The following is a 21203-nucleotide window of genomic DNA, read 5'->3' as shown; positions in this document are numbered from 1 at the left end:
GGAGTTTAGGCTAAGTAGGTACCACTAGCTCTTGTATGTCCTCCTTCTCCTCCTTTCTTCTGGCAATTGGATCAACACGGTGTGAGCAAGCGCTGCCTTGGAGCAACCGGGAAGAGCAAATAAGCATGAATCAATCTGCTTTCACGCCTGTTTCCTGTGAGGGTACACAAAAAAACCAGCGTAGGCATCGGCTGGAGCCTGCAACTGTGATTGACTGTGAACAAAGTATATTTTAGAAACAAAAATCTAGCTTCATAGTTCCCCTAGCATGCCAAGTTTTGCTTTTAAAAATGGGGGGGGGGGAGCACTGAAATACAAGGAACAGTCAATTAACAGGAATGCTCATTTTATATAGCAAAAAAAAGAGTCCATGCAATTTTCATCTTGGTCAATAAATAGGCACTTCAATAAACTACACATTTACAACAGCCATATGAGCGTTAGGCATCATTTGAAAGCACGGTTCTATTACGACGAGTGGTAGATGGCAACTACTTAGAACCCTATGCCAACATGGATTATAACAAATCCAGTGAGTATTTTGTTTCTCAATTATTCATAGAAAATTTAATCCTGATTAAGTATCCTTGGGCAGGAATTCATGGGTAGTTGATGACTGAAACTAACGTTTATTTGAAATGCTTCTGTTAATTTAATCTGTGTATATGGCTTAATTACGACTGAATCCTCAATGTAAGAGTAATGAATTATATCGGGATTAAAATTCTAGTACCGCATCGCACATTCCATTTGCTTCCTTCACTTTAGGAGAGGCAAGCCTGCTGTTTTCACAACCCTAATGTTGCCTTTTAAAATAAAAATAAAAATCCAGCCTCGTTCTCCCATCGCCCATATGCTCTTTTAACATTTAGCAAATACGTGGAATGCAAAGGCAGCAGCAGGAGAGCAAACTGATAGTTAAAACTACATCCAAATCTCAATGTACTTTTTAAAAGTACACACACACACACACACAACAAGAGCTGTTGTTTGCTGTAAACATTTTTACGTCGATTTCCTGGGTGCTAATAGTTTTCAAGTTCTTTTAAACCTAGGCATAAATTGCACTTTTTTCCAAACAGAAATTAAAAAACCAACCTTACACCGACATATTCATTACAAAACTTGTTCTACGTTTAAGCTTTGTGAGGACCGAGATATGGATCTCGCTCAGATTTTTTAAAAATGAGGCAGTTTTGGAGTGAAAAATAATGGTGGCTGAGGGCTTGCTTTGCTCCTCTGTCGTCGTTGCTTCTTCGTCGTTCTCATCCAAGATAGCAAAAGACAACCTATTCGCTAGTCACTCGTTTTTATAAAACTCATCTCTTATCTCTACTCCTTCCAATCCAACAACAACAAAATGCTTAGTTTGAACATCTGGTTTCTCCAGGATTGACTGCTGAAAAGAGCTGCGCCGTTTCCAAGTCTTGTATTGCACCTTTGCCAATAAACCTTCCCCAGATTGTGTCTCAGAAGTGGTGTCGACTTTTATGTCCAGATGCTACAGTGAGTGGCAATGTCACTGATGAGAGCGAAGACACTTCCCAGTACAGACTGTGGGAAACGAAAAGCCGGTACAGGAGGACCATGGAGAACAACTGGCAGAGGATAACACCAATGGTAATTATCTAAAAGACACAAGTAGGGAACAAAAACGACTTATTTGCAGAAAGAGCAACATATGTACTGTACAACACATATGGAGTTTACTAGATATAGTCAGGAGGAGGTCAGGCCCGTAATCAGGATTTTGTGCCTTGTGGGGCAATTTTTTCCCCCCTGCCATTATTTGAGAGCCAGTCTGGTGTAGTGAACACGGACTCTAATCTGGGAGAACTGGGTTTGATTCCCCACGCTTCTGCTTGCAGCTACTGGATGGCCTTGGGCAAGCCATAGTTCTGATAAGAGCTGTTCTCAAAAAAGAGCAGCTTCTGTCAGAGCTCTCTCAGCCCCACCTACCTCACAGGGTGTCCGTTGTGGGGAGGGGAAGGGAAAGGAGTTTGTAAGCCGCTCTGAGACTCCTTTGGGTAGTGAAGGGTGGGGTATAAATCCTTTCTCTCTCTCTCTAATTTGCCATAATGAAGGGGGTGGCATACACCCCTCTCCCTCCCCTCCTGCAAGATTTAAAGGGCCCTCCAGCTGATCAGCTAAATCTTGCAGGAGGGAGGGAGAGGGGCACGCGCCACCCTCTCTTCTTCTCAAATGCTTTTGGGAAGAAGCAGGGGGACTTTAAGGAAGGGGGCTGAGCCCCAATAGCCCCACTGTAGCTATGGGCCAGGGAGGGGTTCCGGAATACCCAAGTGTAAGTCCAGAAACCCAGCTTGCATTGCCACAAGTGTTATCGCAGGGTGTGTGAGGATGTCCATTCAATGTGCCTGTAATGTGTCATTGTATATTACAGCATTAAAAATTGCTTCAGAATTGTAACCTTTTAAGGTTCAAACATTCCTTTGGATCCAGACACTCTCAGATCAACCATGGGCTCAGGGCGACCGCTTGGGCTGGTGGTACATCAAAAAGCTTTCTTCTGTGTTGTGGCTCAAAAACAACAAAACCAGTAGAATGCGTCACTCCTCTTAGGAGGAAGAGCTGGCGGTGTCCACGCCCCTAGCAATGAAAGACCACTTCGAAGTTTGGGGAGGGGTTTGGATGCAGTTTGTGGAAACGAGGCTAGAGGCAGAAACAGAGTAACAGAGGTCCTTTGGTTTCTGGATTGATTTGGGAAATCCATTGATCTCTGCCTGATCTGCCTGCTGGGCGTGGCCCCGCCCTGCTCCCAACGGGTAAAAAAAAAGCTGACACATTATGGCCGGGGGGGGGGGGGTGTGCAACTGATCATTCACTCTAACCTTGGTAGTGCAAGGGAACCTCTATACCAGTGGTGGCAAACCTATGGCACGGGTGCCGGAGGCGGCACTCAGAGCCCTCTCTGTGGGTACGTGTGCCATCGCCCCAGCCAGGCCCAGACCATCATTAAAGTGTTGAATTCTCTGCCAAATAATTTTAAGTAAATGAAAGCATTTGGAATTGCTTTCCTTACTTTGTTTGGATCATCTTAAGTTAATGTATGAGTTGTTTTTTCCTAAAGTACAATGTCAGTATTCAGGTTAAATTGCCGTGTTGGCACTTTTGTGATAAATAAGTGGGTTTAGGGGCGCAGTTTGGGCACTCGGTCTCTAAAAGGTTCGCCATCACTGCTCTATACCCTACTGACACTATGCCTATGCACTTATCACCACACTGGAGTCCCTTCATGCCATGCCCCCCCTCCTTAGGTATTATTTCTGAAATGGCATTCCCATGAAAACGGGCTGTTAGAATGGTGCACCAAGTCAAACATTGTCGGGGGGGGGGGAATCTCATTTTAGGAAAGTTGTATTTCTGGACATGCTGAACTATGTTTCTCAGTATCAACGTTATCCCCACCCCCCAAAAAAACAAACCCCTACAAGAATCACCGCGAGGAAAAAGTACTCCATGTATAAGAGTCTATTATAGCCAGTCTTTGTGTATCTATGGGGGGGGGGAGGAATTAAGATTTGTAGTTTATCAGTACAGCCCCCCCCCCCCCCCCGGGGATAAAAATGCTCCAAGCACTTGTACTTTGATAACGTGCAGGGCAGAATGATTAAGCATTTATATCACAGGAGACTCAAAGTCCCAAACAGGCCGTCACACTCAGGTGCCAATGGACAATACAATAAAGAAATGCCAACAGATGTCTAAAGCCTTTGTGTTACAGCACACAAAAGCAAAAGCTTCCGTTTGCTGCTTCAAACTTTGAGATGCCTTCTCTTTCTCGGTTTCTTTGGCAGGGGTGGGTTCTACATTACAATGCAGACGTGCCTTTCCCCCACCACATTTCACCCCCAAGTTAGTAACTCACACAGTCGGGGTGGGGTGGGGGGAAGCTGTACAACGGGAAAAGCCCATGCAGGCAGTTGCAAGTCTTCAAGCGATAAGTAATGAGGATGTGGCGTGCAGACCAGGTTTCATGTCATACCCTTTATTAATGCAGTATCAATGATGGATGTAACTGCAGAGGCTTGGCATAATGGAAGGCTTCAGCAAAAACAGGGTTAGATCCTGTGGGTTTGGCCGCTTTCACAAATGCTAAATAATGCAGCTCCAATCCACTCCAGTGACTGTTTGCAAGTGGATTTTGCCATTTCACACAATAAAATCCAGCTGCAAAGTGCATTGAACCTGCGTTATTTAGTGTGTGTGAAAGTGCCCTTTGTTCTGCTAATGGTGGCACCATCCTCTGGTTCACAGGTGCCTTTCCTGGCACCTTGCCCACCTTACAACAACAAAGGTACAGCACACAGTAAAAAGTGGCACAAAACTAGCAAAATACGGAGCAAAAATAGCAAAATGTGTTGTGTTTCCCGCAACATATGCACAAAGGAGATGAAGTGTAGTGGGTTAGACGCATGAAGAAACCACAGAGACGGATGCAGTGATCAGCATGGTTTACTCGTACACAACAAAGACAACAACTACTGGCAGCCTGGTCAACTATATACACACCTGGGGACACGCCCTAGGTCCTGTTGGTGGGTTCAAATCTTCCGCCACGGTCCTATTGGTTCCCAGGTGGAGAGACTAGGAGCCTAGTCCCTATTGTTTCTACAGAGTCAAGCTCAGGAGTATTCACTGGCCCCTGGTGGCGATCAGCGGACATAACATCCCTCCCCCCATAGTTCAGACCTAACCTAGGTCACATAGTCCTTTAAGTATGACGGGGCCCACCATTCTCTAGTGGACCGTCGGAGAGCCGGTACTGGAACCTCCGGGGCCCCCTCCGTTGTGCTGGGACATGATGGTGGTGCAGCCACCTCTGGCGCAGAAGAGTCGGCTGTCGGGCCCTCCTCGGTAGCTGCCGTGGGGACGGGGGGTAAGGTTCTGATGCTCTTCAGTGGGGAGGTCCTGCGCTGGGGCATTTTGGGTGCTCACCTCTGGGTTGGCCCACTGCTCAGGAACCTGCGTGCTTGGGTGCTCTGGGAGCATGCGCTGTCGGAGTTGGTCTATGTGTCTTCGAAGGACCTGCCCACATTCCGTCGTAATGTCATACATGACGGTGCCTGTGGGACGGATGATGCGGCTGGCGATCCATTTCGGGCGAAGATTGGGTCCTCTGGGAAGAAGCCATGAGGCGCTTCCCGCTGCTTGGAGGAGTTCCGTGGCTTGGGAGCCCGATCTGGGTGCAGGCGGTCCAGGTGGATTGTTGGTCTCTGACCCATGAGGAATTCAGCTGGGCAGCGACCGCTTACGGGGTTTGGCGTTTTTGTTGCGCAAGGAGGAAATGGGCGATGCGAAATTCCCAGTCCCCCTCTGTCAGGCGGCTTAAAGCTTCCTTTGCCGTATGGCCCATGCGTTCCACTTGGCCGTTTGTAGCGGGGTGGAACAGCGCTGACCTGATGTGTCTGATCAAGTTGTTGTGGAGAAACTGTTGGAATTCCTCCAAAGTAAACGCCATCCTGTTGTCCGAGACGATGGTGTCTGGCAACCCATGGGTGGCGAAGATCTTTTGGAGGGCACGGATGGTGGCCTTTGTGGACGGTGGTCTGTGGCAATGGCAACCCGGGAAATAACGGGGTCCCGAGCTGATTGGTGGGCAACGTCTGCAGCCTGCAGTGGAGCGTCTGGAAGCCCGTCCAGCTGGAGGACGAGATGCGTGGGGGCCGGATCCACAACCACATCTGGCAGGGGCAGTCGGCTAAGGGCGTCGGCGTGGCCCATAGCCTTCCCCGGTCAGTGTTGCAGGTCATAAGTCCCTTGTGATCTATCTGGGCGTAGTTCCGCTCCACTGCAGACAGAGTGCGCAAGTAATACACAACCGGGACCTCCCGCCCGTCGAGGAGACGATGTGCCAGCACTGCTCTGATGCCGTAAGGGAAAGCATCACAAGCCAAAACCACCAGCAGTACCTCGTCGAAATGGGCCATGACCGAGTTGGAGATAGACAATTCTTTTACATTCTGAAACGCAGCGGCCTGTCGGGGCCCCCACACCCAAGGGGCCTGCTTATCTAACAAGCGATGAAGGGGCTCAGCGACCGCTGCCTTGTGGGGAAGGAAGGAGTGGTAGAAATTGAGAATTCCCAGAAACGCCTGCAGTTCAGTTTTAGATTTTGGTGGGAGGGCCTCCACGATCGCGCGTAGTTCCGCTCCGCCGCAGACAGAGTGTGCAAGTAATACGCGATCGGGACCTTCCGCCCGTCCAGGAGACGATGTGCCAGCACTGCTCCGACGCCGTAAGGGGAAGCATCACAAGCCAAAACCACCGGCAGTACCTCATTGAAATGGGCCAGGACCAAGTTGGAGATCAACAATTCTTTTACATTCCGAAATGCAGCGGCCTGTCGGGGCTCCCACACCCAAGGGGCCTGCTTATCTAACAAGCGGTAAAGGGGCTCAGCGACCGCCGCCTTGTGGGGAAGGAAGGAGTGGTAGAAATTGAAAATTCCCAGAAATGCCTGCAGTTCAATTTTAGATTTTGGTGGCGGGGCCTCCACGATCACCTTAACTTTGTCACGGGTCGGGTGCAGGCTGTCCGGTCCACCGTGAAGCCTAGAAAGTCCACAGATAGCACCCCCAGCTGGCACTTTTCTTGTTTCACTTTAAATCCGGCGTCCTGAAAATGGCGCGGAGGTAATCTGTGAATTCAGCCAGCGTGGCGGCGGCGATCATCACATCATCCCACACCCAAGGGGCCTGCTTATCTAACAAGCGGTAAAGGGGCTCAGCGACCGCCGCCTTGTGGGGAAGGAAGGAGTGGTAGAAATTGAAAATTCCCAGAAATGCCTGCAGTTCAATTTTAGATTTTGGTGGCGGGGCCTCCACGATCACCTTAACTTTGTCACGGGTCGGGTGCAGGCTGTCCGCGTCACCGTGAAGCCTAGAAAGTCCACAGATGGCACCCCCAGTTGGCGCTTTTCTTGTTTCACTTTAAGTCCGGCGTCCTGAAAACGGTGCGGAGGCGGTCTGTGAATTCAGCCAGCGTGGCGGCGGTGATCATCATATCATCAAAGAATGGGGTGATGCCGGGTATCTCTTTGAGAAGAGAGTCCATCGGTTGTTGGAATAACCTCTGAGCTACTAGGCAGTCCAGTTCCGCGTCGATTTTTGGCTTGACCGACAACGGAACCGTCTTGGCATGCATTTGGACGGGGGCCACCTTGGGGTCTTGATGCAGGGACATCGGGGGGCCCGTATAATGGCCCAGAGAGTTATCGAAAATGGCAGGGAATTCCCGGCATATTCCTCGGAAATTGTGGGCTGCGCATAGCTGTACTCCCTCGATTGAGATTCCCAGGGGCTTGAACCAGGCGCGACCCAGCAGGCTGACCAGGTCACCCTCTACCACAATCAAGTCCAGACGGCCCTTGAATCCGCGGTACTGCACTTGGCGGTCAGCGGACATAACAGTAGACTTCATTTAAAGTGTAATATATCTATTATATGAAGTCAACGTGCCCATACAATCCATCATAGGAAAATACAGAGGCCAAAGAGTAAATATACAGAATTATATATAGAAAGTCCAACACTTTTCCCAGGTAATTTTTCAGTGTTTCAGATCTCTGGTCCTTCCTCAGGAACAAAGAACCACTGCTAAGAATCCCCCTTTCAGTTCCTTACAAGGAACTTTTCTTGTATTTCAATGTTGGGCAAGGTCTCCCTAGCTCTAAACAGCAGCACCCTTATAGGTTACTACAATGTTACAGGACCAAAACACTGAAATGTTACAGGTCTGAAACACTGAAAAATTACCTGGGAAAAGTGTTGGATTTTCGATATATAATTCTGTATATTCACTTATAGGCCTCTGTATTTTCCTATGATGGACTGTATGGGCACACTGACTTCATATAATACATATATCACACTTTAAATGAAGTCTCCTTTATGAATACGTTGTGGGAAATATAGCACACAGTTGTTTTGCTAGTTTTGTGTCTCCTTCCCCACCTTGCCTGGGATATCGGGGATATGTTGCTTTTAACATTTTCTGTAGAATAAAATTCATTATTTAAAAAAAAGGAAGATGCTCCTGTTAGTGGAACGAGTCCACAGCATCCAACCCGCAGCCCCCACTAATATAGTTAACGTGGGTACACAAAAAGTTCTGAAGCATTTTTTAGACATGAAACTTTTCAACACTGTGCTACACACAAAAAATAATGAGCGGCACATGATTGCTTGTAACGGGGGGCCTCCTGAATGGATAGTTCTCTGCAACATACAGTTAGAGACATGCTCTAAAACCTGAAACGGAGCAAAGCTGTGCCATCGAATGAGTAAGAACCTTCTGCCAGAATGTTAAGTATGGTTTATTTAGAGTGGAGCTTTTGCAGCTTGCAATTCATTGAGGGCTGGTGTGCCAACAAAGAAGAGTAACTTTTAATACCCTGCATTTCTCTACCCTAAGGAGTCTCAAAGCAGCTTACCATCGCCTTCACTTCCTCTCCCCACAACAGGCAACTTGGGAGGCAGGCAGTATTCCCTCTAAGCTGACTTAGTGTGAGCTTAGCTCACAGTTTTTTAGCCTCTGGCTCACACATTTTTGTCTTAGTTCAGGAAGGACGGCTCCAGGGCAAGCTAATTTTATGCAGTAGCCAAATCGCTCGCTCACAACTTTAATGCCAGTCGCTCACAAAGATGAATTTTTGCTCACAAGACTCCCACAGCTTAGAGGGAGCACTGGAGGCAGGTGAGGCTGAGAGAGCTCTGAGAGAATGGTGAGTTGTGACTGGCCCCAGGTCACCCAGCAAGCTTCATCTGGAGGAGGCGCAGGGAATCCAACCTGACTCTCCAGAACAGAACCCGCCACTCTTAGCTTCTTCTGGACCATGCTAAAAAAATAATAAAAATAAACAATGCAAGGCCCCTTGGTCTTCTGTGAATGGAGACTGGAACGTAGGTGGCTTAAAGTTGGGAGTCTCTCTTTTTCCTGCAGGAAGGCCAGCTGCCAGTCCTCTTCGAGGTTACAACTCACGTACATCTGAACAGCCTTCTGCCTCCCTTAACTCGACAGTAATAAAAAAAATACACTGGCGCCTCTTCACGTGTAGATCAAAGATGGTGGCACTCCTCACTTTCATTCCAAACTTAGGGACTGGCTCATCAAAAGAGAGGACGCAACCCGTCTCACCGAGGGCCACATGGGCAGCACTCTCACGTCTATGCCAGAAGGCCACCCCGCGCTGAGCGCAAGAATCTTGGCGCTATCCCTCTTGAACAAACACGAGGACCTGATCCTAGTCCCAGCGCTGATGCGGCCACGGCCACTGGCTCTGCTCCACCAGGGCTCCCATCTGGACCTTGTTCCGCACAACCGTTCCAAGTAAAGAGGTCTGGGTAAGGAGAAGCCTGACCGATAAGGACAAAGTCACCGGGAGCTCCCAGCACAAGGCAGAGAGGCTATCAGAGTGGCCCTGCTTCGAACAGATAAAAGGAAGTACTTCTTCACCCAAAGAGTGATTAACACTTGGAATTCACTGCCACAGGAAGTGGTGGCGGCTACAAGCATGGACGGCTTCAAGAGGGAGTTAGATAAGCATATGGAGCAGAGGTCCATCAGTGGCTATTAGCCACAAGGTATAGATTGGGGCTCTGGGGCAAGTGATGCTCTGTCATCTTGGTGCTTCGGGGGGGGGGACAACAGTGGGAGGGCTTCTAATGTCCTGGCCCCACTGGTGGACCTCCTGATGGCACTGGTATTTCTGGCCACTGTGTGATACAGAGTGTTGGACTGGATGGGCCTTTGGCCTGATCCAACATTGGCATCTCTTATGTTCTTATGACAGCATCTCCACCATGCCAATGTGGTGTAGTGGGTTAAGAGTGGCTGACTCTAATCTGGGAGAACCGGGTTTGATTCCCCACTCCTCCACATGCAGCTGCTGGTGTGGCCTTGGGTCAGTCACAGTTCCTCTCAGAACTCTCTCAGCCCCACCTACCTCGCAGGGGGTCTGCTGTGGGGAGAGGAAGGGAAGACGATTGCAATCCACTTTGGGACTCCTTAGGGTAGAGAAAAGGGGGGTATAAAAACCAACTCTTCTTCTTCATCATCAAAGATTTACCAGTAGCATTACGAGTTTGGTTCTGCAAACAAGAAACTGTAGCGGGAGCTCAAGATGTCCCGATGGCTCTGTCCCACCTGCTGCGTTCTTCTGGCTGTTCTTTACCCTCTGCAGTTCAGGACTTCCGGTTGTGCTGCACGAGCCCCTGAGGAAGGGGGGCTTTAATAGCCCTGTTTCAGAGCGGCACAGTTTGGGACCTGCAATTATTCAGGTACAGCACTGAACTGGCGGAAGAAACCGCTCTGCAATATCCTGCATACGGAGGAAGAATAACCCACTGTGCCAAGTCTCCTTCCCAAAAGAACTGGGTGGTGGGGAATTATGCAGCCATCAATGGAACTGTAATTTGCTAATTAATGCAGCTATAAGGAATAAACCGTACTTTCTCCGGGTGCCCTGGGAAGCAAAGTAATGTGAATGTGTTTCTTTGTGTTTGCGGGGGCATACTGTCCTTCCTAATTTTCTGCACAATCGTAGTCGTGCACCGTCCGCTCACCACAGGGAGCACGAGAGTGCTGCGGAGCGACACAGCCACTCACCTGAGAACGGCAGTGGGCTTTATCTGACTGTGGCAGGCAGGCTCCGTGCGCGTGCCCACTAGTTCCCAGCTTGGTAAAGGAGTGAGAAAGCCACATAAACCCACCCCTGTGAGCTGTTAGTTACGAAGGAAAAAGTTGGGAGTCTTGTTGAGCAGCTTCCTGGCTCCGCTTGACCATTTACAAAGATTTCAAAGAATCGGCCTAACAGATTTGTCTTTGGGATATGGCCTTCGCGAACCCCTCTCCCCTGTTCTGAACGATACAGAATACAACACTTTAGCCACACACTTTCCTTACAGCATTGGTGAGAGGTGTTAGCTCAAGAAAGATTTTGAAGCGCATTCATAAGTACCGAACATGCATTAAAGTCTTGCTTTAATTGAGATCCAGGTTTAAAAAGCCTCTGTGCTAAGCTGTACCCACCTTCTCTCTCTGGTAGTCTCTAAACATTAGAGATATGGATACAAGACAGGGGTGACACAGAAACCACAGAACGCAGCCCTGAAAAAGAAGAATTGGTATCCATGAGCTGCTCTCAGCTGTCACTACCAAAAAGGGATCTGACCATTAACTGGTACTTGGCTTACACTTTTATTCCATGAGTTAAGAACCCAGCATCCTGTAACTCGCCAACAGGCGTTCTACATCAAGTCACACGAAATTACAAAGACTTGGGGTAAAACCTGCCTCACTGAGGGAAGACTTTCATCTCTTATTGTCCTCCCAGAGTTAGAGTACTCATTTAGTAGGACCATACGAGAATATACCCAACCCAATACGCCAGGTTTCCACAGAGCTCAGTTCAGAATGCAACTGCTGCCGCTGGCTAGATGATAAAAACTGTCACAGCAAAATGGGCTAAAATAGATAAAAGTAAAAACCCCACAATAGAGCACTGCGTAAAATAGTTATGCCATCTTACAACAAAGTAACTAAACATTCATCCAGATTTTTATCCCAATTTCTTGAACTAAAACTTAAAAATATCAATGGTGAGGATACAAATTCGGATCCTGTACCTTTGCTCTGTGAGCACTTCTCTATGGGTGCCGTAGAGGCAGCTCTCCATGACGGGGGGTGCATTCCTCTCACACTAGAACTCTGGGGCTCCTTGGAAAACACTGGCTAGTGCCAGAGGAAGTGAGCAAAAGTATAAGACTCAAGCTGCAGAAAGCTGCAGAATTTCTACGTTGCTTTTATTTTTGTTTTGAAAAAAATCTGTATGACGTATGCACACGCGCACACGCACATCTGTAACGTTCATTTTTACATAACCAAAAGTTAACATTAGCTTACCAAATGCAGAATAGTTATACGATTTAACACTTCATCTCTATTTTTGATGAATGGCCGCCAGCATTTATGAAAGGCAGGCTTTAATGGACTCCCGTCTCTCAGACATACAAATTCTGTCAATTCTGAAAGTTTAAATATTTGCCAAACCTCGTTCATCTACGATTAGGTGTTCAGATTTCTTGGTTCTCTGACAGCAATTAGCAATAAGCATTTTAAGCTGCCATTAAAAGATTATGAATCATAATTTTATGATCACATGGTATTGCTTCTCCTAGAAGATCTGGGATCTTGTAATATCTTCTAATTAGATACAGGACTGGTTGGTCTGACAAAACCTTTCTATAAATGAACAAGACTACCATGTATGTCCAGTTGAGACACTCCTTTAACCACTGGCAAAGAATCTATTAGCACATTTAAAAAAACAAAAACAAAAAACTAACAATGCGTGGAATTTTCCATTGTTCCTTTGCCACAAACTGAATACAGTACTTGGGATGCTATGATAGCACCGGCCTAAAGTAGTGAAGGACATCATCTGAAAACCTGAACACTGTAAAAGCTTCCCTTAGTGCAAATCTAGACACAAACTATTAGGCAAATGATTTTCCATTCTGCAGTGAAATGTAGCCATTGTGTAACAAGGAGGATCACACTGAACAAAGGCCTTTCCCATTGTCATCTTAAATTCTAGTTCAGCGGTTGACATTTCAAAACCTAAAACAGTGATGAGCAATGTGGTGGCCACTGGTAAGTTTCTGGGTGCCCTCTTGCTTTTTCCTAAAAACACCTCTTCTTGAAAGTAAAGCTCCGACTCTGGCTTTCCTCAGCCTCTTCAGAGTGGGAGCTCCTTAGGAGAACCCAGGAGACATCACCTTCGGGTCTGCAGGGAACATCTGTTTGTAAACAGGAGGAAGCTTGGCTTGAAACTTCTCAACGTTTTGTAATTCCCCTCATGGCAGCCATCTTTTGCTTGGGCCTGCTTCCCATGGCAGCCATCTTGTGGTGGCGCCCACTACCCATTCTCAATGATCTACACAGGCTCAATAAGCTCAAGGACCTCTGACCTAAAAAATGATCTTGAGAAAGCCTCATACGGTGAGCCCGTAGAGCTATTCGTGAGACCAAGTAGTTGCATGTGTGTGGGAGGTGTCCTGAACTACCTAACGACAAATGTCCATGAAGATAAATCCTTGGAAGCCAGTTAGCGGTCTGTCATATGCACAGTTTCGACCCAATCATCACAGAGATCGGTGTGTACTCACCCCCTCTGAATTCCTCCACAAGAGTTCATACTAAAACTCAGTGGATACCAAGATCCTCACATTCAGACACATACCTTTGTAAAAGTGATATAGAACTCCCTTTTAAGTGTGCTTCTCTCTGTTCGGATGATCTGGTAAAGACCACAGCCTAGTGACAAAGCCAGGCAAATTCTCAAGCCAATGAGAAGTCCGCCTGCTACGCTCTGGTGCGAGTGATAGCTGTGGTGGTTAGTGTCTTCAAACTGCTCCCAGATTAACAAGAAACACTGCGAAACAACAGACATACATTTACAATAAAGATGATGCCCAAATGGAACTTTATCAAGTACATTTGTTTCTGGACAGTATATTTATACACATGTACGCACGCATATGTGAAATAATATGGTGGTCCCGCACTGTTGGCCTGAAAGGGGTGTGTGGGGGGAAAAAACCCAAGTGTGAGAGAAAGCACAAAACCCTCTCCGTCTCCTTTAAATACAGGGAAGCCATCTTGGAATGGATATTTTGTTCCTTGGGTATTTGTCAGGGGTCTTCACTAACTGCTGTAGGTGGGCTGCGTCCTGCAGAACTGCCTTAATACTCTCATATATAACTCTCCAAGGTATCTGACTGAGAGATGCTGGGTGCTTTTTATCTCTCATGGCAAACTCCTGTCACAATAGATTCGGGGGGGGGGTAGCCATGTTGGTCTGAAGCAGCAGAACGAAGTGTGAGTCCAGTGGCACCTTGAAGACCAACAAAGATTTTATTTTGGCTATAAGCGTTCTTGTGCACGGACACTTCTTCAGACACACTGAACTGTTTCAATGTGTCTGAAGAGGTCTGCACGCACACAAAAGCTTACGCCCAGAATAAAACTTTTGTCAGTCTTAAAGGTGCCCCTCGACCCAAACTCTGTTCAACTGTCACAAATAGTGAGGTGCAATGTTTAGTTTTGGACTAGAATCCGGGATACCCAAGTTCAAATCCCCATTCTGCCACAAGACTTGCTGGGTGAACTTGAACGACTCACTCCTCCTCAACCTCACCTACGGCACAGTTTTTTGGGGGGATTTTTTGGTCAGGGGAATATAGGAAGAGCCCTGACTTGGATAGCCAAGGCTAGCCTGATCTTGTCAGATCTCGGAAGCAGGGTCAGCGCTGCTGGCTAGTATTTAGATGGGAGACCTCCAAGGAATACCAGGGCTGTGACATGGAGGCAGGCCATGGCAAAGCACCCTCTGACCTTCTCTTGCCTTGAAAACCCCAATGGGGGTCGCCATGAGCCAGCTGTGACTTGATGGCAAAACAAAACAAAACATGGGAAGGAGACAACCACGTAGGCCGCCCCGAGCTCCCAGGAACGGCAGGATAAAAAAATGCACTAGACAAACAGACACTCCTGAGGCCCACTCTGCTCTCTAGGTCATAGTCTATGGCAGGGGTGTCGAACTCACTTGTTACGAGGGCCGGATCTGACATAAATGAGACCTTGCTGGCTTGGGCCATGTGTGTCATAAAAGGTAATGCCAGGTAGCGGAGATATAAACTTCATAAAGGACACAAACACAAAGGGGGTGGTTTTTTTGCTCAAAATAAAAACATGCTTAAAACATTAGCACTCTTGCAATATTTTGTTTATTTAGCAGTGTCTGATAACTGACACCTCTTGCTCTGAATTATTGCATCAAAATGTCTGTGCTGTTGCAATCTTGAGTATGCTGTTCAGGTGTGTATCTGTAAGCTGCAAACCTACGATGCAGCAGCAGCAGCAGAACTGGAAGAAGAAGCAGAAGACAGCCAGTTCCACTGTGGGCCTGACGGAAGCCCTCCGGGGGGGGGGGGGGGGGGGGCTGATCCGGCCCCCGGGCCGCATGTTTGACATCCCTGGTCTATTGAGTCGGCATGTTTTCCACAGAGGGTCAGGCTCTGAGCAGCTGTCAGCTGGAACACTGCACAAAAACCCCCCTCCCAACACAGGCACCCTTCAACTGGGCCATCTAACCATTTTTGAAAACAATGCTCTGTCCCTATGGGTGAAACTACGGGCAAGAACGTTCACCATGTATTGAGCGACATTTGGCAGGGCTGCTGGGAGTCAGATCAACCGCTTCGGCCACTCGCTGGCCATTCGTTATAAAAAGATTTCAGCCCTCCTAATTCTGTGGCTGTCTGTTCCAGTCCTAATAATAATAATAGCTGAAGATAAATAATGAATGTATACAACATTTTCCCCGTGCACTTGCAGTGCTTCATCTAAATTGGCTCTTTCGTCTCAATAATCTTTGCATCAGCCCTTTAAGGTACGGTATCTGTACATCTGACCTCACCTGGATGACTCAGAACTCGGGTCGGCCCTGGTTAGCACTTGGGTGGGAGACTACCAGAATCGGGCCACGGCAAAACCACCTCTGGAAGTCTCTTGCCTTGAAAATCTCACAGGTTCACTGTAACTCGGCTGCGACTTGTCAGCCGTTTCCAAAGGCATCTGTGTATTTCATCTGGGGAACTGATAAAACAGTGCTTTCCAATGGCAAAGCGATGCCCATCAGCTCTTAAAATGGGACTGGGAATTACTTTTGCCACCGACGATTCTGGTTGGTGGATATGGGAGGAGAGGAGCTTCGCTACACTGCTAGGATTGCCCCCGACTAAGGAAGAGCTACGGAGAGAATCAGCCAAAATATGACTCCTAATGAAATGAAAATGGCTCTCCTGGTTTCCTGGAAAAAATATTGGAAGTGACTGCCAATTGACCATATTTGACCCACCCACTGACCAGCTTGTCAACACTACAGTGACTACGAACTCAGAAAATATTAACCATTGACTTCAATGGACTCATAAGGGTGTAATTCAGGGTGCTATGTTTAGTGTCTGTTCTGCAGAATCCACTGAAAAATAGCACAAAGAATGGATTTGGAAAATTATGGAATGTGCAGAGATGGACAAATTAACTATGATCTTGAAAGAAAAATCCAAAAAAGACTTTGTTGATGCTTGGACTCCTTTCTATGTGTGGATTAAGGATAAATATGAATATAAGATTATTGACATGAGGATACTACGTGATTTAGATAACATGGACTGTAAACTATCCCTAATTTGTATTGAGAAGGCATATATGTTGAATTATTTTTTCTTGTCTTTTTCTTTTTTCTCTTTTTTCTCTATTACAAAATTTCAATAAAAGCTAATTAAAAAAAAGAAAAATAGCACAAATCAAACAGATTTTATAGAGAAATGGTACCCATTATTAAGCAATTTCTGGACTGACTTAACTGATGACATCTTGACATTTCAGAATAGCTACTCCCGCTTTTCTCCATCCTTTCTCCTTCTCCTAATTACCTTGTTTTTGTGTATTATATATATGTCTCATATATTATATAGAACAGTGTTGAAATTGTACTCCTTCTATTATTATTTTTCCCAAAAGAATATCTACTGTATATTTATAAAGTTTTACATATTGTAATCTCTGATCAAGATGTATATATCTATGTTACTGTTGTTTGTTATCTGTTAATCTAGAGTCTTATATTTTAATTAAAGTAAAGGTAAAGGTTCCCTTGCTCGAAAGCCAGTCGAACTGCTAGGTTGGCAGGAGCTGGAACTAGAGACGGAAGCTCACTCCGTCATGCGGCAACTCGGGTCTTGAACTGCTGAACTACTGACCTTCCACAGCCTGCAGTTCAGCGTCTTAACCACTTGAGCCACCGCAGCTCCTATATTTTAATTAAGTACATAATAATACATTTTTTTAACAAAGAAAAGGATTCAGAATCAGAAGATGCATCTCTGAGTCCTTCGAACCTGTTTCAGGGAGTAGGAACAAATCCTCAGATGGCCTAGAATGGCAAGTCTAAAGCTTTCCCCATCATCTACAGCAGGATCATCAGTGACTGCAGATATTGCTGCCTTCCATCCAGTCTTCCTCTTCAATGCTATGGCACCATTCATTCATTTTGCTCAGCCTCCCGGTTAGCACTTTCCCACTTAGTGAGATACACAACGCAACAACAGACTGACCTGCGCTGCAACCACTACTGCTGCAATGGCCGTGGACGTCGGAGTGGAGTCCCACTGGAGAGGTTTGCTCTGAGATTTCTTCATTCTGCCTATGGTCCATCCCATGCACAAACTCAGCAGTAGGTACAGCATCTGCATCTGAGAGATTATGTCACACACTAAGTGGGGGGGGGGAGAAGAGAAGAGCGTTAATGTAATTGAATCGTACTAATTGCAGGCACGAGCGAAACAGCGGTGCAAAATAACTAATGGAAGGCTTACATTCTGAGAAGGCAGTATCATTGATACACAGTGACTATCAGAGTCCCTCCCGGAGCTGTTTCATAGACCCTCTTCCCTTAGGACTGCGTGTGCTCCCTCTGTCCAGTACAGGTCTGTATGCTTCCAGAAGCCATCTTTCAAAAAACTATTTTTCCTTTTTTTTTTGCTGTCAAGTCTCACCCAACTTAAGGTGACCCCTGGTGGGGTTTTCAAGGCAAGAGACCTTCAGAGGTGGTTGGCCATTGCCTGCCTCTGCAGAGCAACCCTGGATTTCTTTGGTGGCCTCCCATCCAAATACTGGCCAGGGCTGGCCCTGCTTAGCTTCCAAGGTCTGATGAGATTTGGGCTACCCTGGACTATCCAGGTCAGGGCAAAAACAGACTATACCTGCGCTCTATTATTATTATATTATTAAAGGTAAAGGTAAAGGTTTCCCTTGCTCGAAAGCCAGTCGAATCCGACTCTAGGGTTGCGGTGCTCATCTCCGTTTCAAAGCCGAAGAGCCAGCGCTGTCCGAAGACGTTTCCGTGGTCATGTGGCCGGCATGACTAAAGACCAAGGCGCACAGGATGCTGTTACCTTCCCACTGAAGTGGTACCTATTTATCTACTTGCAATTTCTTGCTTTCGAACTGCTAGGTTGGCAGGAGCTGGGACTAGAGACGGGAGCTCACTCCATCATGCCGCACACTCGGGTCTCGAACTGCTGAACTACTGACCTTCCACAGCCTGCAGTTCAGCATCTTAACCACTTGAGCCACCGCAGATATATGCGACTCACAAACCCCCACCTCTAAATGTCTATATATTTATAATAACTTCAAATAAAGCAACAGTAACACTAAAATATACTTACACTCTGCTAGGCTTCCCATAAAAGGTGCTCCCACTCCGTTTTTAGCATATCTAACAAAAACAAACCAAAAAAGCACCCTTCACTTTAAATCGCTCTGTTAAAGAAACCACGTAAGACTATTTTGTCCACTATGCTATTCAGTCGCAAACCAAGGAGATTTCTCAATAGACAGATGTGTATCAATATACTATACAAATAAATGTACATTAAGTCTGCAACTATTTGAGAATTAGACGGATCAAAAGCAAGCTGATATCGTTTGGACCATGTTAAGGATTTGATAGTCAAAAGGTGACTTACGTGTGCGTTCCTTGGGCTGGCCTGGGTACTGGAAAACATTTCCCCCTCCGGCTTCCTTGCAGCATCATGGTGCTTTTGTTTCCCTAATCTTTTCTATGATCTTTCTCCAACCTGCTTTGCTGCAATATTTTGGGACACAGGGCAGCAAAGCTACAGTGACTGCTGTGTGAGCAGTAAAATCCGTATTTTCACAGTCCCACCCCACACCCACGCTGCCACGACTTTCCTTTCCCCAGTTCCCATGAAGGCCATTTCCCTCCACCATTACGGGCAGAGGGCCTTTTCAAGTTTTTTTTAAATTGGTAATTGATATAGCAATACAGAGTTATAACAGACGTAGCGATATACAGATACAACATAGCAATATACAGATATAACAGAGCAATATGCAGATATAACAGGAGAGAACACTGCAGTTCATGAACTAATCCCTTATCAAGATTCAAAACTCTGTCACTTATTTCTGTGCAATTTCTCACCAGCACGCTTAAGGGACTGCAGCACAGACAGGCATTCTGGGCCTAAATGCAGATGACAAGAAACTGAGAGGAACCGAAGCACTATAGAGATGGCACACAAATTCAAAACAAGCGCTGAAAGCACAGACATCTCTAGGGGCATCTGGAAAACTGATCATGTTGGAACTTTAAAAACACGTGTATGTATCTGCTGCATATTTGCTCGAGGAAAAAAACAGCAGCGCTGGTGTGTGCATGCGTGTGTCAAAGTTGTCTGACGTGTAAAGGGTACAGTTTCCTTAAGTCACACCTCTGCTGTTGTAGTATAATGGTTTAACTGTGGAAACGGTGTATGTGGGACTGTGGGATCAAAGGCTGACCTCACCCGTACACCGTGATGGAGCGGCATCCCATACCTTCTGGAGACAACCCACGCATCTGGAAAACTGATCATGTTGGAACTTCAAAAACACGTGTATGCATATTTGCTCGAGGGAAAAACCCAGCAGCGCTGGTGTGTGCATGCATGTGTCAAAGTTGTCTGACGTGTAAAGGGTACAGTTTCCTTAAGTCACACCTCTGCTGTTGTAGTATAATGGTTTAACTGTGGAAACGGTGTATGTGGGACTGTGGGATCAAAGGCTGACCTCACCCGTACACCGTGATGGAGCGGCATCCCATACCTTCTGGAGACAACCCACAGCTCACTGGTACAGGACATGTGTCACAGGCAGAAGCTTCTCAGTTCAATCCCTAGCATAGCTAACTATGGGAAAGACCTTTGCTTGACTTCTGGGAGACCAGGTGGCCCACTGGGCAGATTCAATACGGAAACTTCGTATTTCAGACAGCCAGTCTAGTGCAGTGTTTAGCGTGTCAGACTAGTATCTGGGAGACCCAGGTTCGAATCCCCAGTTGAGCCAGGCCAAAGGTCACCCAGCAAGCTTACATGGGGAGACCCAGGTTCGAATCCCCAGTTGAGCCATGTAAGCTCGCTGGGTGACCTTTGGCCAGTCACACCCTTTCGGCCTAACCTACTTCACAAGGTTGTTGTGAGGATAAAACGGGGGGGAGGAGAACAACGTAAACTACTTTGGGTCCCCACTGGGGAGAAAGGTGGGGAACGCATGAATTAAACAAACAAACAAATACATTTGCCAGAGTTTCTCGACTCCGAGGCTTTAAGGCTTACCTTGAAAAATGCAAGTAGTTAGCAAAAGCCGAGGCGGCCTGCAACAGCAACACGGTGGAGAGGACCTTCAGTACCGTGTGCATCGGTCCTCCTTTGTTTAGCGTTTGCCACAGGGACTGAGCATAGATGCAAGCGGCGACAAAGTACGCCAGGACCAGCAGGAAGAAGAACTCATGCAGGCCTGCGGGGAGAAGAAGATTTTCAGCAAATCACGACACTCAATACTATCGAAGAGAGCGAGCGAGATACGGACTGGGTCAGCAAAACCCGAGCGGGATTTTTATATGCGCGACTAGAGAAACAAAACAGAAAGAGACGCAACTTCTGCTGGTGTGTTGGCTTTCAACGGAAGCATGGCTGTGATGAAATGCTGCTATAACATTTGGGCTGACATGATCCATCCCAAGCCCTTGTTTCGCTTGCGGGGGGAGAACAGGACGAGCCATTTAGATGAATTCAGGTTGGCCTGTGATCACGGATCACTGCGCTCCTTCAGCAAAGCTGCCTTCATTTGTTTGCCACAAGTAGGTAAACGTAGGGTCGGATCCAGTGCAAAACTTTTGCTTGCGCTAGAGCTCTTGTGCTAGTAGAAAGGCAAGCAAAAGACCACGGTGGCCAGTTGTGCTGAGTCAAACTTACAGTACCCCCACTTGTGTTTCAACCTGTGCAAGGTCTTTTGCACTCAATTTCTGGGTACTATAATATATATGAGGAGCTGCGGTGGCTCAAGTGGTTAAGACGCTGAACTGCAGGCTGTGGAAGGTCAGTAGTTCAGCAGTTCGAGACCCGGGTGCCGCAAGACGGAGTGAGCTCCCGTCTCTAGTTCCAGCTCCTGCCAACCTAGCAGTTCGAAAGCAAGAAATTGCAAGTAGATAAAGAGGTACCACTTCAGTGGGAAGGTAACAGCGTTCCGTGCGCCTTGGTGTTTAGTCATGC

At 46.9% G+C, this 21203-nt stretch overlaps 1 protein-coding gene across 1 annotated transcript in view; it reads right to left on the bottom strand.

Moving 5' to 3' along the window:
* Positions 1 to 384: 384 nt before the first annotated feature.
* Positions 385 to 21203, bottom strand: part of GPR180 (G protein-coupled receptor 180) — a 31930-nt gene continuing 11111 nt past the window's right edge. Inside the window, exons 4-9 of the mRNA XM_015421016.1 lie at positions 20268 to 20448; positions 18318 to 18367; positions 17202 to 17359; positions 13262 to 13453; positions 11050 to 11127; positions 385 to 1628 (exon numbers count right to left, since the gene is read on the bottom strand). Coding sequence (XP_015276502.1) covers positions 1470 to 1628; positions 11050 to 11127; positions 13262 to 13453; positions 17202 to 17359; positions 18318 to 18367; positions 20268 to 20448 — 818 coding nt within the window. The 3' untranslated portion in view covers positions 385 to 1469. The remainder of the gene's footprint in view (positions 1629 to 11049; positions 11128 to 13261; positions 13454 to 17201; positions 17360 to 18317; positions 18368 to 20267; positions 20449 to 21203) is intronic.

Source organism: Gekko japonicus, unplaced genomic scaffold, assembly GCF_001447785.1.
Source record: "Gekko japonicus isolate JY-2015 unplaced genomic scaffold, Gekko_japonicus_V1.1 scaffold3890, whole genome shotgun sequence".
Classification (NCBI taxonomy): Eukaryota; Metazoa; Chordata; class Lepidosauria; order Squamata; family Gekkonidae; genus Gekko; species Gekko japonicus.
This window is presented reverse-complemented; position numbering and strand designations above follow the sequence as displayed.